Raw genomic sequence first — 18,169 nt, 5'->3', positions numbered from 1 at the left:
TACTCTGTTTTGTGTGTCTAGTTATTTGATTTTCCTGGTTAGAATGGCCCCTAAGCATAGTGCTGGAGTGCTGTGTGGTGTTCCGAAGGGCAAAAAGGCTGTGCTGTGCCTTACAGAGAAGTTACAGGTGCTGGGTAAGCTTCCTTCAGGCATGAGTTGTAGTGCTGCTGGCCAGGAGTTCAATGTTAATGAGTTAACAGTAAGTGCATATGAAAGTGTACATGTAAACAGAAACACACTTAAAACAGTTATTCATCGGTTGACAAAAATGTTGAGACCAAGGGCTTGCAAGATTCTGACCCTGTTTTCCCTAGGAGCAACAGTTCAGTATTAGCCAAATCAGTGTTCACTGTAAATACATAAACAAATTGATAGTTGACTGTAAATCCATATCTAGAAATATATTCTTAATAATACAAAGCAGAGGAAAAAAACTGTAAACAACCAAAATGTGATTTACATCGTAGCTGCATAGTAAGTTTATACACAAAGAGAATAACCAAATAAACAGTATGTGTACACAAGGAAAAAGAAAGGAACACAAGGTAAAAAATAATCCTGTTGAACATGTATTCTTGTTTTTCAAACAGCCTTGACATTGTTTTAATGCCCTATAAACAAATGAAAATTTGATAAGCTAATTTGAACTTCTCACACAAAACAAAACAAAAACCAGTTATTTGTATTAAATGGCCAGTTAAGAAGATATAGGAACAGATCCTTAAAGATGTGGGAGAGGTAATACTGTTACAGGGAGAAGGACACGAAAAGTGAGTCCTCACAGCAAGGCCAGGTAGGAAAAATCTCCATCCTTAAAAAGAACAGAGCAGCCACCTGGTCTTTGCCAACAGCTGCTCCTGGGTTTCAGCTGCCCGCATCCCCAAGGTTCTCTGAACCAGCTTCCAAATGCACCAGCAAGTCAAAATGCCGTACCCGCCCCCCAAGCTAAGCCCTCCAACCCCTGTAACCACTAAGTATTCTTTGGGAGGCAAGTGAATTGTTTAAATTATCTTAGAATTGTTTGCAGATATTGCACCCAAAACTGCAGAAAATTTTCAGGCATTGTGCACAGAAGAGAAAGGCATTGGCCTCACCACTGGGAAACCTCTCTGTTTCCAAGGATGCCCATTTCATTGAATTATTAAGAAATTTATGATTCAGGGTGGAAACCTCTCAAATCAGAATGGGACAAGTGGAAAAGTATTTAGGGTGAAAATTTTGTAGATAAAAATTTATATTATAAGCATGGCAAGTGCAGGCTACAGCACAAATGGTTCTCGGCTCTTTATCACAACAGTTCCAACTCCTCATTTGGACGGGAAGCATGGTATTTAGCCAAGTAATTAAAGGAATGGGTGTGGCAACAATTCTGGAAAATGTAGAAATGAAAAGTGAAAAACCTGCCAAATTGTGCATTATTGCAGAATGCAAAAAATTGAAGGAAGGGGATGACTGGGGAACATTCCCAAAAGATGACTCTGGTGACAGTCATTCAGATTTCCCCAAGGATGCAGGTATAGATATAAAAGACGTAGATAAAATATCATTAATAACAGAAGACTTAAAAAAAACACTGGGACAATATACAGGTGACATATTATAAAATTGTACACCTGAAACCTATCTACACTAATAAAAGACAAAGATGCTAATTGACCATACCTTCACCACACCCACCAGCCAATCAGAAGAGTATGCAAATTAACCCAACAAAGATGGCCCTTAGATTTGCATACTGAAGGTGGGGCAGGCAGCATGAGACACTGCCCCCAGGATCCGGGCCTCGGATCCCTGACCTGGCAAGGCGGGGCTGGCGGCGCCCAACGCTGCCCACAGGATCTGGGCCTCAGATCCTGACCCGGCGAGGCGGAGCAGGCGGCAGAGAAGGGAGAGAGCTGAGGGTGAAGTGGCGAAGGGAGGGAGCGAGGCAGCCGCCTTCTATGCTTCGCTCCGGTCTCAGGAAGCCCTATTCTTGCAAGAATCTTCCTGCAACGGGCCTCTAGTGTAATTATATTAACCAATGTCATCCCAATAAAGTCAACAAAGAAAGGAAAACATTAGAAATATTTGGTTCAATCCAGAAATGGGAGATAGCCATTAAAAAATACACAAAAGTTTTAAGATATGTGGAAGGTTCAAAGGCTGTTACTGAGAAAGCAGAGAGATCAAAGCTGCAACCTGTAGCTTTAAGCTGCATGCCGAACACTGGTGCTTGTAAACTGAAGATATCAAATTGGCAGGGAGCAACTGACAGTTGTTTGGAGACTCTTCAAATAGACCCATCAAATAACAAAGCTCTGTACTATAGAGCTCAAGGATTAAAAGAATACAATCAAGCATTGGCTGCTCTTAAGAAAACTCAGGAGATAGCACCAAAAGATAAAGCTATGCAGGCAGAATTGCTGCAAGTCCAACAAAAGATAAAAGCACAGAAAGAAGGGAGCGTATGCAAAAATGTTGGCTTAATAAGAACTTCAGTTTTGCTTAAATATTACATATTGATTGTATAAAAGCAGTAAGAAAATGTAAGGGGGTTGTCTAGTATATATGATCCCTAATGGATTGTCTTTGATAGTTCAGTTCCCCATTGCTTACAGTTTAAAAATACTAATATGGGTTCACTCTTAATAAAAGTATTACAAAGTAAAAAAATAAAAAAATAAGAAGAGAGCATAGTCACAAGGCTCAGTCTCAACTTTTTCACCCAGAAAGCCTTGTATTGTTGGATGATGAAGGTATTGATAAGGCCCAAATATTTCACTTTGCTACAGATTTATTTAAACAAACAAGCTCTCTTTAGATGTTTGACTTTTAAGCATAAACCTACGGGTAAAGGAAGCACCTTTCATTAAAAATGGACCAGTTAACATGCAAATCCTGCCTCAGCAGGTCTGGAGTGGGGCCTGAGCTTCTGCATGAACAAGCTCCCATGTGGTGATGCTGTCGATGATGGACCACGTTTTGAGTAGCAACGTCACAGGACACATGTAATACACTGGCAGGCTGAGGGTATAGACATGTTTTGTTTGGCCAGTACAGTGTTTTAAAATCTGAGGATCTGGCAAACCAGGGCCTGCATTCCAACATGAAAAAGACCAGGGGGCTGAGAGCAGGGCAAGTGCTCTCAGCCTATCAGCTTCTCCTCTTTCCTCCCCACCTTTATGTCTGATCTGGCTTCAGTCTCTCACTTCGCCTGGCTAACTCCCTCAGCTTACTCAGATGACTAAGCTTACCCATTGCTTCTACCTACGTATGCCAAATTCTACAACACTGTGCTAAACAAAATGCACATAAAGTTTATGCCCCTACTAAGGAAGAATTGATTTTGATTCAAAGGAAGACCTTGTTGTAGTACTTACAGTGATAGGCCGTTTGGACAGCCAGAGGATAGAAGAAAATAGTAAAGAATTATAAAATGAAAAACAAAAATATCTATATCACTAGAAGTTAATGATGCTTTTCTTAGCATGAAAATGTGAATTGGGATGCCACTTAAATTAAGAAACTAGTTGCATCTTATAAAAACTAGCTCTTAAAATGCTTGTGAAATGAATAAATCAAAAATAAACACAAGTCTAAAATACAAGACAGAAGTTTTCACTATAGTTTAAACTTAACACTAGTTTGACTTCCTACCACCTTACATATAACTCTAGAGCTGCATAAGTTACATGGTTCTTAAAAAGTGCTTTCAATTACATTCTTATTTAAGCCCTTTCCAAAGATCAAAAATCTTATAGAGAAGTTTCATGGCATGCCCACGGTGTCTCAGCTATTAGGGGCAGAGATGGGAACCAGAAGTCTTCTGACCCAAATCCACTGCTCTCTTCACTAGAGCGAAGCAAAGGGAAACGCAGCATCATTGGCAGTTTCTACACCACCTGGTCAAAATCCATCTCAAAAATCCAATTTCCCCCATTTTTCAAGTGATCAACATACAGTATTTGTAGATCTATAGGATCTTGGGATTTGTGTGTTATCGATTTTATCCATAAATGAAAGGCTGGTCAAACTACCAAATGAATTCATTTCAACTCAGTCTTACTGTTATACTTTCATTGCTGATATATTCAAGCATCTGGTTCAGTTTCTTCTATTAAGTGCTACCAAATGCAGCCTGCTGCCTACCTGGTAGCATAGCTCAGCAAGTTGAGGAGATTCTCTCACTGCCACCGGGCCTGTCCTCCCTTCAGTTCCTTTCTCCAAGATGTTTAAGATGGCATGAAGGCACGTCCGAGGGCAACCTAACACTCCTACGTGGAACCAAGAGAAAATTCAACTTGTCTTAAAATGTCTGCATTAAAGACCTAAAAATACCTCTACAAAAGTTAGGTTCCATAAACATCTCCTCTACTATAAACAGCCTTACAAATACTGATACAAAAATTTATAAATACAAATTTTCTAAGGGTTATTAGTTTGTCCAGACTTTAAAGTCCTAAACATTGATCCATCTCTCTACATTACTATTTCTTTCAGTGAATTATCCCATGAGCCCGGCATTCAATAAGTGAGTAACTGCCCTAGCCAGTCTGGCTCAGCAGCTGGACTGCTGGCCCTTGGATTGAAGGGCTGCAGGCTCAGTAACGTTCAAACCTCTGTTTCAGGCTCAATCTTCAGCCCCATTTGGTGTGTATGTGGGAGGCAATCAATCGATGTGTCTCTTTCACATCAATGTTTCCCTCTCTCTCTGTCTCGCCCCCTCCCTTCCACTCTCTTTAAAAATCAATGAAAATATCCTCAGGTGAGGATTAACAAAAATATAAAAATAAAAATGACTAACTTAGCTAAATAAATATGAAAAGCAATAAATGCCTATGTATCTTATAGCTCTACCTGGGTCTTGTAGGTTTGTGGTACTGACAGGTTTCTTCAATTCAAAGCCCAATAGATAGAGAGCAAGACTGGGTGGATTGCGCTCCAGCGAGGTGATGAGAAGATTCAAGATATGGATTCTTGTTTCATGACGGATTCCAGCTAATTTCTTATCAAATTCTGACCCTTAATGTAAAATTAACAAAACAAAATTATAAAACAATAAAAAGTGAACATTAAGTCAAATTTAAAACCATAAAACTTTTTTCCAAACCTCTATGTTTTCTTTGGTTGCAGTTTACCTGGTTAGCCATCACACTGAGTTCAGATTTGTTAATAAGTTTCCCAAAAGCCTTATACATTTATGCTAGCAAATTCTCTCAGTTCTCTTATATCATCACTAGACACATAACCAACAGTTTCCTTTATAGGAAGTGTTTATATAAAATAAGAAGTATACATTTTAATCTAGGGCTTACCATCGTCTAGACGCATAAATTCGTCTGTATCTTCATTATCCAAACACTCCACAAATCCAGCCATCAGCTTCTGACTTATACTCTGAAGTCATATGAAGATAAAAGAAATTATAAAGTTTCTAAATATTAGAGAAACTATAATAAACATGATATATATTTATAAACATTTGTATATAAAGAAAGGCAAATCTGCACCAAGTATTGAGATTTTAGTTACATTTTTAATTAATAGAAAACTCAGTTCCTTAAATTGCCATGAGTTAGCTCTCTATAAAAATAATTAAAGAAACAAAATTTTTAAGTTTACTGGGATTTTAAAAACCTTTATTATTGAAAGTATTACATATGCCCCCTTTTGTCCCCCATTGGCCTCTTCTAGCCCACCCCACCCCAACCCAGACTTTCACCACTCTACTGTCTGTGTCCATGGGTTATGCATATATGCATACAAGTTCATTGGTTGATCTCTTCCCACCCAGTGACTCTCCCCTGCCATCCCTAATTTTCTTTCTCAAAGAATCAAACTAGTTTTTAAAAAATATATCATTAAATTGTTGTTTTATGACCTCTTCATCACATACTAAATTCTACGGAATTTAACTAAAGTATAAAATAAAATTCTCCGGGCGGCCGGTTAGCTCAGCTGATTAGAGCGTGGTGTTAATAAAATAAAATTCTCATCTTACATCTAAAATTCTCATCTTTAGAAATCTACTACTTTCACTAGCTTTATATTTCTGGGCTGAGAGATTAGATACTACTCAATCTCCACAGGAAATTTAGCAGGATGTTAAAAGTAATATCCAATGAAGTGACACAAATGCGGATCATCAGAAATCCATAGAAGTAGACAACTCACAACAGTGAGACACACTCAGCAGTGCAGAGGCTCACTCGGAATACAGTTGACAGAGGGTGAGACGATAGATGCAAGAAACAAACAGAAGTTGCACTTACAACCTAATTACTGTAAGGAGCTCAGAGTAGCAACAGTCTCATTAGACATTACAATCACATACTATGTATAGATAGTATAATCAATTCTACAGTCTATGTACTATCACTGTGGTATTTGTTAATTTCTCCAAATATAAAGCACAGCTCTTTATACAAGTAGGTTTTCACCCAGCATACATAAGTACACTTATTCCTGGAGAATTTTCTCACAAACAATACAATTCCTCCATAGACACTGTGACTTCCGTATGAACTCAGATGCACCAAAAATTAACAACAACAAAATCCGTTACCTGGTCTTGTGTGAAATCTCCAACCAATTTTATCTGAATATTGGTGTTGCAAGAGATACAGCAGAGGATCTTGGCACTTTCAAAAGCCAATTCCGGATTAGTATTGCCATGATACAGGTATCTTTAAAGCAAGAAAACATTTGAGGAATAATGTAATGAGATTTGGCTTCTCATTTGTCTCAATAAAGAACATTTAGAACAAGGGCTTCTCCCACCCATATAGCACTTTTGGTTAAATTAGACAACGGTTTCCCCTTCTAACCACGTTCAGCTTCTTATGGGTTGAATCGTGTTCCTCTAAAAGTCCTATGTTGATATTTAAACCCATAGTGACCTTGGAAAATAGGGTCTTTGGAGAAGTAGTCAATCAAATTAAGATGAAGTCATCAGGAAGGGCCCTAATGACTGGTGTCCTCATAGAAAGGAGACCTTTGAACATTGACACACATAGGAAAAAAGCAATGGAGAGCTGAAGGCTGAGATCAGGTGATGCTTCTACATGTTCAGGAACACCAAATAATGCCAGCAAACAACCAGAAGCTAGAATATATACAGTGAAAAGTTTGCTTCCCAGTCTTATCCTCCAAATACCCACTTCCCTTACAGGAGACATACAACATTAAGATTATATCATTTTATACTAGAATAGAACATAGAATAATTAGAAAGAAGAAAAATAAATTGTAAAGTAATTAAAATCACAGGAGACAGAGAAGGCAAGAACAAAACAAGGCGCAAAAAAAAAAAAAAAAAGTACATTAGGGATCTGTCCAGATTTGGAAATCAAAGCTAGAATCCCATCTGATTCATTTCATCATTTTTCTACCTACAACTATAGCTTACCTGGCAATATTCACCACATTATCAGCCTTCTTAGTTCTGGGATTGATTCCCTGCAAAAGCTGTTCTAAAGGAGAGACTATCAGAGCCAGTTGACTCTCTCTTAGAAGGTCCATAAAGAGATTTTCCTTTTGCAAAGTAAGATTGAGAAGTGCAAGGCAATGCTGTACCGATTTCTCTAAGTGTTTCTTCCCTATAAACCAAAAATGGACGTTAGAAAGTTCCACATGAATAGTAGAAACTCACAGTCAAGTCTTAGGAAAACAGATAAGGCCTGGCCAGTGTGTCTCGGTTGGAGCACCGTCCATGCACCAAAGGGTCACTGGTTTAATTCACGGTCAGGGCACATACCCAGGCTGTGGATTCAATTTCCGATCGGGGCACATAGGAGAGGCAATTGAGAGATGTTTCTCTCTCACATAGATGTTTCTCTCTCTCTTCCTTCCTCTCTCTCAAGTCAATAAAAACATATCCTTGGGTGAGGATTAAAATATAAGCATACACACACACACACACACACACACACAAGTTCTAGATTCAAAAAGCTTTCAAGTTCTCAAACTTTCAGCAGCAACTTCACAAAACTGCTCACCCATGCAAGTTATGGTAATTTTTGTGACTCAGATTCCTTTTATGCAATGGCTTCTAGGTCATTTTGTTTTGTTTTGTATTTGTTGTTGATCCTCAGTCGAGGATATTTTCCATTGATTTTTGGAGAGAGTAGAAGGGAGAGGGAGACAGAAAGAGAGAAACATTGATGTGAGAAAGACACATTGATTGGTTGCCTCCCACATGTGCCGCGACCAGGGCCGGGGATCGAGCCTGCAACCAAGGTACGTACCCTTGATCTGAATGGAATCCGGGACCCTTTAGTCCTTGGGATGACGCTCTATCCACTGAGCAAAACCGGCTAGGGCTAGGTCATTTTTCCTGTACATTTTCCCTAACTATTTAGAGCAGTGATTTTCAACTAGTGTGCCACAAAAAAATCTTAAACCAGGCAATATCTGACTATTTAGTCAGGGGCATCGACCTCTTTTCCCTTAGATTATCAAATAAAATGACAACAGCCAACGCAACAATAGCCATCCAGTGTGAATGAATCAAAATTACATCTTTTTTTGTCAGATAGGCAAAAAATATATTTTTTGGTGTGACGATGAATTTTAGTCATTATGTGTGCGGTAAGATGAAAAAATTTGAAAATCGATGATTTAGAGCAACGGTTCTCAGGCATCTAGTGCAGCCGTGGGCAAACTACGGCCCGCAGGCCGGATCCGGCCCGTTTGAAATGAATAAAACTAAAAAAAAAACAGACCGTACCCTTTTATGTAATGATGTTTACTTTGAATTTATATTAGTTCACACAAACATTCCATCCATGCTTTTGTTCCGGCCCTCCGGTCCAGTTTAAGAACCCATTGTGGCCCTCAAGTCAAAAAGTTTGCCCACCCCTGATCTAGTGGGTAGAGGCCTACAATCCACAGGACAGCTCCTACAACAAAGGATTATTCAGCCCAAAATGTCAATGATGCCAAGGCCGAAAAACTAATTTAGAGTAATACATGCTCATTGTGGAAAATCTGGGAAATAAAGAAGCCAGAAACAAAACAAGGATCACTTATAATCCCATCGTTCAAATTGAAAATACACAGGCTCTGAAGCCAAGCTGCTGAGGTTCAAATCACAGTCCTGGCACTTTCTGGGGGAGGATGTGAAACCTCTTTGTGCATCAGTTTCCTTAGTTGTTAACTGGAAATAATAGTATCTACCACACAGGGCTTGCATACAGATTAAATGCATTAATACTTGAAATGTGCTTTTAAAAGCACAAAATGCATAGTAAGCAATCAATCAATAAAAACAATTATTTATTTAACATTATGTACCAGGCACTATAGCAAGTGCTTTTACAAATATTATATGGAAAAACAAACAAAAAGTACTTTAGATTTAAATGTACATATGTTAAACATGTTAAAGTGAAGGTCACTATAATTACCTCTAAAGAATCTGCAGTGAGACAGTTATAGTGAGTCTCTTGTCCTTTACTATCTATGCTTTCACTTTTAATATATTTTCATTGTATGACTCCCTGACAACACTACTGTAGATAGAGAATTTTACTGTGAAAAAGATCTTCAGAGGTCATTGGATTATTTCAAACCCTCAGTTTACAAAAGATAAAAATACCAAAACTGTTTTTCGAGACATAAGACATGCAGGCACGTACCAGGGAAAGGGGCATAGGTGTCCAGCTGCTTAACGCCTTCTTCCAGTAAACTAAGCGCAAGCTCCAACATGGGTGACTCATTTAGAAGATGATACATCAGGCTAAATCCTGGGGGCTTGTAAGCTATGATTTCTTCTCCTAAATAGAACACAGTCCAAGAGATGGTAAATTAGTTAAATTAGTATTTTTCTCACACTACAGAATGTGAGGAATGTATGAGACATAAATTAAATGGCATTTAAACAGACCAAGGCCAAGTTTCAATTTAGAGACAATGATACAAACTGTACACCATAGTAAATCCCCAAAATGCTGATCTGCATACAGCAATCAGTCACCTATAATGTTAACTCACTAAAGAATCTGTAAGGCAATGTTCTTCGGCTTCCATTCAGTAAAATTTTACTTTAATGGAAATAATATAAATGACATAAAATGTATAAATTATAAATAGTTTTATAAATAGCTGACATCTTGTTTGAAAGTGATGGAATTAACTACCTTGTATTTCCACAAACTGGTCTACAAAATCTTCAAGTTGAGGCTCATAATCTCTGAGCAATTTGTAGAACACCTCCAAAACAACTTCAGCAACTTCCCACTATAGAAAGATACAAATATTTCAGTAACAATAAAATAGTCAAAGGTGATAGCCAGGCCAGGCTTTTCCTTCTCCAACTTTCCTCCAGAAATGAGTGAAGTCCATGTCTACTTTATTAATTTATACAAAGCAATATAGAAATTCCAATTCATTTTGCTTTATTTTGCTAAATGATAATGAACTGGCTAATTTTTCAAGGTAAACATTTGTAAAAGTATTATTTTAAAAGAAATGTTTCTACACCTGATATCTGGGCTTCATTAGCAAATCTAAAGCACTTAATATCTAGTCACAGTCCATTTATAATTAACATCCAATTTGGACACATATTCTCTAAGAATCTCATCGGGAAAAGATCTGAGAAATCATCTCCTCTAATCACCCTTATTTCCCGGGTGAAGTGAGTGAATGGTTTCCATGAGACCATAAAGCTTGGCAGCAAATACGTGGGAGGTCAAGCTCTGAACTTCTAATCCCAGACAGTGTGCTATCCTGTGGCTCTCACCAAAGATGTTAACAAGACATAATCACTGCTAGGCTTGCCCCAAAAGAACCCATCATCACCTTTTTGTTAAAAATAATTTAAAAACTATGTAACAGAAAGAAAAAATATTTATGCCAAAGGAAAAATACAAGAGTACAGACAGTAAAATTAAAACTTTATTTTAAAAATTAATTGCATAGAATTTTTAAAAGGCTGAATTTGGTAATTATACACAGATTTGTTTTATAGATTATTATTTTCACTGCACATAATTTTATCAAGGCTGAGTTTGGGAATTGGGACTATATCATGATTTTTTTAAAACTACTATTTTAAAGTTATTCACTTTTTCTATATTTTCAAAAATTTTAAGATCATTTATTTAAATAAAAAAGGTTTATCACCACATAATAATGGATTTCAGGACTGAAAACATACACATTGCCTCTAACACTCTACACATTTATCAAGCTATCTCAATCCAAAGCACTGTTTTTGTGAGAAGCCAGTGTTCTAAAATATAGTGCTGCAGTTAAACCTGAAGAAGACATTCAAGTGAAATCAATTCACAAAACTGAGGGAAATTTTCTTGGGGTAAATATGTTGGGGAGGAACTGAAATTAATGATGGCTAGGGAAAGCAGCAGCACCTGAAATGCAGACATGCGTGGGCGAAGAGTAGTAACACCCATAAGGGCATGGCTGACTAAAGCTCTGAACACTTAGGTCATAATGACCTTTTTAAGAAAAGAAAAATAAGATATTTAAAATAAATGCCCCCAAAAATATCAGGACGCTTTGTTAAAGAAATTGCAATTATCAGCATCCATTAGCCATCAAAATAACTTTTATGAATGAGTCATAATTACTACTATTGTTTTATCCATTAAGGGAATATATGTTACCAAGGTAATTCTAGAGCCTAAATAAAATGTATACCCCTCTTGATGTTTATTTTTGCTACATGAGAAGCAAAAATTATGAAGCCATTGACCAAAAAAAACCCCCAAACTTCAGTTACCTGGGACTTAATTGGAAACAAACTATATTTAGTGATAAGGCAATGACTAAACTATGCTAGATAAAAGTAATAATTATGCCGTCATTAGAAAGACTGTTTTCAATTATTATTAACACATAAAAAAATCCTCTAATGGGTTAGTGGCCAAAACAATAAAACTAATGTAATTAATTATCTGACTTAAGTACATCTGCATAGGATAAAGACGAAGTAGTTATCTTTCCTTTGGCACCAGGATTACGAATGATGTAATGTCTTATATTTTTCTATATTTTTCCGAACTGTCCCAAATGAGCATAAACTTAAATCTTATGATCATTAATACAAAAATAAAACCCAATAGGTTCAAAAACAGCAAACTTTAAAAATAAGGTAGAAATATACCTACAAGATACATGTGAGGATATTCTGTGAGGCAATAAACAGTATTATATACTAAAGTGAATTACTATGCTTGATCTTAGCCAAAAGGCCAAGAAGCAATAAACTAAAGTGAATTATGTCAGAACCTGGAAAGGTCTCTTACATAGCTTACTGGGTAATGCCTAGATCTGGAAGCAGACTCCTAGGTTCAAATCCTGGTTCTGGACCATAGGCAAGTTCCTTAACCTTGCTAAGCCTCCATCTGTAAAATGGGAATATTAGTAGTACCTGCCTCACACTAAAATTGGAGTTACATAAGATGATAAAAACAATTAACTCAGTTGTGATTGTGCTGCAACCAGAGCTAATGTGCATAAATATCAATGCTCCCTCAGCTTCTATCCATGGCAGACACTTAAATGGATCATAGTTCACTTTCCCACTAAGCCAGAAGTGCTACTAATCAAAATAAACTGGTGCAAGTTTAAATTTATTTCGATCCCTAACCTAAATCATTGCTATAAAAAATAGTGTTTTCAACTGACAAAGGTGTAACATTTTTGGTTTCATTTTGGTCAAAGTTTGTTCAATTAAGGACATTAATGACTGTGAATTCATAGCAATTAAATTACTGATCACTACAAGTCAGTGCTTTGGTTTTAATGCCCAAAATTATTTTTAATGCATATACACTAATCAGACCATAGACATTTCAGTATTAAGACTGTGAAGCTTACTAACTTGCAAAAGCTAAAATGAATCTGTATTATCTTATACCTTTAATAGAAAAAGTAGCAATAAATGAATAAGGAGAAAAAAGTTTTTCTCTGAACGTAACCTTTTCAGCTGCTCTCCGGTAAGCTCTTGTGCGGAATCGGAGAAACACAGAATCTCTAAGGAACTGCAAATAAGGATCAAAGCCAGGGGGCCTCAGTCCGGCACCCAAATTAGAAGGAAATGAGCTCTCCACCAGAGTACTAATAAGCTGGCAAAAGGCCCGTGTCAACGGGTATTCTTCACACCGGGATTCTATTTCATTTAGTTCAACCTTCCAAAGAAAAATAAAGAAAAATTGATAACATAAAAATACGTTATAAGGTGCTATAAGGTGCCAAGCACTTTGCAGACATTAACTCAACATTGTTAAACTATCACACCAAAACACGCAAAACAGATTATTACCATTATTCATTTAAAGAAAGAAACACAAAAGTATTATATAGTTTGCCCACGGCTGATCTAGATCAATCACATGGAAGGATTTCAAATTCTCACATACTGTTTCCAACTTTGAAGTGAAAGTAGAAATCTTAAGTGTTTCTTTAAGAAAGAGAGAGGGAGCAAAGAGAGAGAAGAAAAGAAACAAAGTCCCACTTCAGGTTGACTCAAGTAACCTAATTAAATTGAGTTCAAATCAAACTTTCAGTCTGGAAGGCTGCCATGTAACATCCTTTTCCAATGCTGAAACCTAAAGTACTTTAGTTCTTTTTATTAAAAGTTTCAACACTGACCAGCAAACCCTTCAAATGAAAATACATTAAATTGGAAAACTATAGAAACTTAATAGTGTAAGAATAAGTCCTAGTGAATCATGTGATTGTATAAATATAGCATTCAAACTAAAAGGAAAACTTTACCTCTATACCAACAGCTTGCCTCTGGCTTGGAACCCTTACGGTCTGCAATATCTTAAAATAATAAAAATGAGAAGTTAGGAGCAATCCTCATTCACCAATGAAAAGTAGTGGCTTTGTGATGTAATAGTCATATCCCCACCCACCACATCCACATATCTGACAATGTCAATCAGAACTGACAACTGAGAAGTCTCCATGGACTTCCATTAGCAACTGTGTCGTGGTCGGGCAGAACTCCCAGTTACCTGGGCTTCAGAAAACTGGTCATTTCTAAGTGCACACAAGATACATTTTCTGCAAATTTCCTCTCAGATATTCGAGGAATGAATTTTAAAAGGATTTATGGGATGAAATCTCACCAGTGTTCTAGAAAACTAAGTACACTTGTTCAGAATAGGTTTCTTATGTTGGCAGAGTTTTGAGTTAAGATGTTCTGTCCTGACCTTGCTAGAGGCAAACATAGCCTATGGTATAAGTAATTATATTTCATGTCAAGCCACTTAACTCTCTTGCAAGTTAAGAATATACTATTAGGTGGAGGCCTTTAAAAAAAGCCTTTCTCTGAGGACAGAACTGTCTCATTAACATCTTCAGGACACATGTTAGAACAGAATTAGAATAGTTTACTGCTTCCAAACAGTTGCTTCTACGAATAATGTGTTAGATTCACAGGTCCTCCTTATGTTGTATTACTTCTAAGACAAACACAAAGTCCATCCAACCATTTTCCTAGCAATCACGCAAATGTACCTCTGCAGAGTCCATCCTTAATTTCTTTTACCACATATAGAATAACTATGGTATACCTTGACAGAAAAATTCCAATATGGCTTACATCTAAAGAAAAGAAAAATAGGCACTCCCCACATTTAATGAGTTTAGATGACTTCTGAAGGCTTATATCATCCTGGTCTCAAAGACAGGGTTGAGGAATTCTGTCCATTCATTAATCTCTTACACTGAAAAACTAAGTCTTAAGAGAAGTACCAGTCTCCAGTAACCCAGTAAAGTTGTCACAGATCCAAGAGGAAAAACCAAGCCTATTAGTTTCTAATGCTCAGGATGGAAATGGTAACTTTCTACTTGAGAAGTTCATGGTATATGATAAGTTTCAAGTTGGATGCTCTTGCTTCTATAATATTATCAAGCCTCACTTTCCAAACTAAACTAATGTAAATGAATACAGGAGCTCATAACACTACCTGAGTGTATTCCAACGACTGCCAGAGGAAAGCAGCGATCTCGGGCGACTTGCCAAAAGCTGCCAGTGTCCTCAGTAGTTCGGCTTTCAGAACAGGGGGAATACTGCATTGCAGGAGTCCCAGAATCACCACCACAGGGGTCCACTGAGGATGCTCACAGAGTGCCAGACGCGCATTTTCACTCTGAGCATTGGACACAAAAAGAACAAGAGACTTTCCATTTACAAAAGCTAAGAAAAATGACCAGCAATCACGCAAATGTCTAGCATCTGCATCACAGGCTTAATATGTCCTAAAATAAAGGTAAGCCAGTGGCTTAAGCTTGAAGTCTACCAATGGATCAAGTCAGATCACTAGCTCAGTCAGTGTAAAGAATGGAAGAGAAACAGCCTCTGTAGAATTACTTTTACAGCCCTAAGCATGGAAAATAATGCATGCAGAGATAAATGGTCTGCCAGGTCACATAAATCTTACCTAGGCACTCTAAATCCTTTCTGAAACAATGTAATATATTCTACTTGTAATACAATATGTAAATGGATAAATACTTGTCCTTTACTGACATATATGGTATCAAATATCACGGCATTTTAATTCAATGAGAAATAATTACCTTTTTTAAAAAAATCCTCACCCAAGGATGTTTTTATTGATTTCAGAAAGAGGAAAGTCAGGGGAAGGGAGAGAGAGAGATAAAGAAAGGGGGGTAGGGGAGAAAAACACTGATATGAGAAAGGAACATTGATAGGTTGCATCCCACACACACCCCAACCTGGGCCAGGGATGGAACCCGAAACCTAGGTATATGTCCTGACCAGGAACCAAACTCCCCACCTTTTTGGTGTATGGGACAACACTCCAATCAACACAGCCACCTGGCCAGGGATAACATTATGTTTGATGTCTAATAATATTATGCATTATTGGGGGGCGGGGAGAAAAACTATTCCTATCCTTCAGTCAGAATGTCAGACTGAGCAACTTCTCTTTACTCTGGTGAATCATAGAAACACTAGAAGAGACTTCTGAGCAGAGATATTATATAATGAAAATAATGTATTTTTACAAAGACTAATTTGGTAGTGGCGGGTAAGATGGCTTGATGTAAGGAGAGAGAAGAAGAGTAATTCCGTAAATAACTTTTCTTTTTAATTAAAAATATTCTTTTTTTAATATTTTTAAAATATATTTTTATTTCAGAGAAGAAAGGAGAGGGAGAGAGGAAGAGAAACATCAATGATGACAGAGAATCACTGGTTGGCTGCCTCCTGCATGCCCCCTACTGGGGATCGAGCCTGCAACCGGGGCATGCGCCATGATCAGTGACCGGGAATCGAACTGTGACCTACTGGTTCATTGGTTGACGCTCAACCACTGTGCAACACCAGCTGGGCTAAAAATATTCTTTATGGGGCAAAGGGGGGAATGGAGACATCTGTAATAGTGTCAACAAGAAATTAATTATGGGACAACACTCCATAATTTTAAAAACATTCTTTATGTACACACACATCCACACCTATGCAGGGAAATTCTCTAGAAGGATGAGCACCCAACAATTGACTTTATTTGCCCTTATGAATATTTTCTTTCAGGTTTAGGCTGTTATTTTCTTATAAGCTTAAGGCAATTAGTAGGACTACCATAACTATATCTTCTAAAGAACTGAAGAACAAAATTCTATAGGAGGCTTCCCATAAAGATGGCACAGTAGGTAAACACAGAGCTCACCTCCTCCAACAACCACATCAAAATTACAACTAAATTACAGAACCACCATCCTTGAGAGCCTGAGGACCAGCTGAACAGAATGCTTATAACTAAGGATAGAAAGAAGCCAAATTAAGACTGGGTTATAAAATGAAATAAGAAACAAAGCTAAATAAAACAAAACAACAGAACATAATTCTATATATGTGCTAAATTGATCACTAATAAATTTAGTGATATACAAGCTTAATACACAAAAATATGGGGGCTCTTTAAAATGCCCAGTACTAGAAAGCAATAAAATTACACTCTCATGCTGTGGATGGGTTACTTACCCAAGTAATGATGGTAGACGTGAGCTGTAAAAAAGCAATCAGTCCATCCTGCTCCTTCTGGGTGATGCCACGCGAAGGCAGGTGGCGGTAGTGGACACTGTCTGCACTAGGAAGATCCTTCCGGAGGTGTTCATGGTAAAGCATTAAGGAGTGAAAAAAATGTTCCCAGGAAACAGGACTGCCCCCTGTTCCCTGAATATTTTCAACTGTAAAGAAAGACAACACAGAATTTTCTTTGAAAAATGTCTAAGCACTTGCTTGGAAATGGAGGAAGAAAACAAATTTAAAATAATAAACGTGGTCTTTGTCCTAGATAAGTAGTGTGTTTAAAATGGGTTAGGCCCAACTGGCATGGCTCATCGAACTATGAACCAGGAGGTCACAGGTTCAATTCCCATTCACGGCACATGCCCAGGTTTTGGGCTCAATCGCCAGTAGGGGGCGTGCAAGCAGCAGCCAATCAATGATTCTCTCTCATCATTGATGTTTCTATCTCTCTTTCCCTCTTCCTTCCTCTCTGAAATCAATAAAAATATATTTTTTAAATGGGTAAAATCCACTTGTGAGCTAGAACTCTGGATTAATCTGTCAGGTCTAGGAATGGGTGGTGCCCATGTAAATGCAAAGATTAATTACTTTGGATGTCAGTTATCTACTTCATATCTAGGAGAGCTCCTCTGTGTTGTCATGTAACTATACAGGGCTACTTCTCCCACCAAAAATTCCCCAATGTTGAGTTTAAATTCTCAGAGAAAGAGATAACTAACTGTCTAGATTTGTAATGACACTGCTCATTACATACCAAGCACTGGAAGCAAAAGCACAGCATATAAGACAAGCAAGCCAGGCAGATCACACTTCCAAACATGGCTCCCCAGTTACTTGTGACTTTGGGTAAATTACTTCTCTAAACCTCAATTTCCTCACATATAAAACGAAAGTAATATCTACCTAATAAAGCAGATGTTTAATAAATATTTCTTTCTCTTCCCTTTTGCAGTGTTTTTGGCTTAACCAGACTCAAGTCTGAAAATTAAATGAGGAAATTGGGAGAGGGTCGAAAGAAAAACTATTAAGCACAGAAATGTAGAAGGCACACACTCATTAAAGACATCAAAATTAAGTGGCAGGGGGATATAGTTTGCTTTGAGCACCAGATGTGTTCTTTAAAATTGCTATATATTAATTTTTATTTCTTAA

General features: G+C 37.4%; 1 protein-coding gene and 1 pseudogene across 2 annotated transcripts in view; one reads left to right on the top strand and one right to left on the bottom strand.

The window, feature by feature from the left end:
• Positions 1–18,169, bottom strand: part of NUP205 (nucleoporin 205) — a gene marked incomplete at its 5' end in the record, with an annotated part of 82,641 nt that overhangs the window by 38,992 nt on the left and 25,480 nt on the right. The window contains 11 exons of the mRNA XM_081102647.1: positions 4,129–4,253; positions 4,837–5,001; positions 5,295–5,376; positions 6,545–6,665; positions 7,388–7,577; positions 9,618–9,755; positions 10,119–10,218; positions 12,924–13,133; positions 13,723–13,773; positions 14,925–15,107; positions 16,970–17,175. Coding sequence (XP_080958773.1) covers positions 4,129–4,253; positions 4,837–5,001; positions 5,295–5,376; positions 6,545–6,665; positions 7,388–7,577; positions 9,618–9,755; positions 10,119–10,218; positions 12,924–13,133; positions 13,723–13,773; positions 14,925–15,107; positions 16,970–17,175 — 1,571 coding nt within the window. The remainder of the gene's footprint in view (positions 1–4,128; positions 4,254–4,836; positions 5,002–5,294; positions 5,377–6,544; positions 6,666–7,387; positions 7,578–9,617; positions 9,756–10,118; positions 10,219–12,923; positions 13,134–13,722; positions 13,774–14,924; positions 15,108–16,969; positions 17,176–18,169) is intronic.
• Positions 44–2,466, top strand: LOC308527265 (peptidyl-prolyl cis-trans isomerase D-like; annotated as a pseudogene). The gene is made up of 3 exons: positions 44–134; positions 1,016–1,589; positions 2,062–2,466. The product of its transcript is annotated as a peptidyl-prolyl cis-trans isomerase D-like (transcript).

The sequence above is a fragment of the Myotis nattereri genome, assembly GCF_964212035.1.
Source record: "Myotis nattereri genome assembly, chromosome: 11".
Lineage (NCBI taxonomy): Eukaryota > Metazoa > Chordata > Mammalia > Chiroptera > Vespertilionidae > Myotis > Myotis nattereri.
This window is presented reverse-complemented; position numbering and strand designations above follow the sequence as displayed.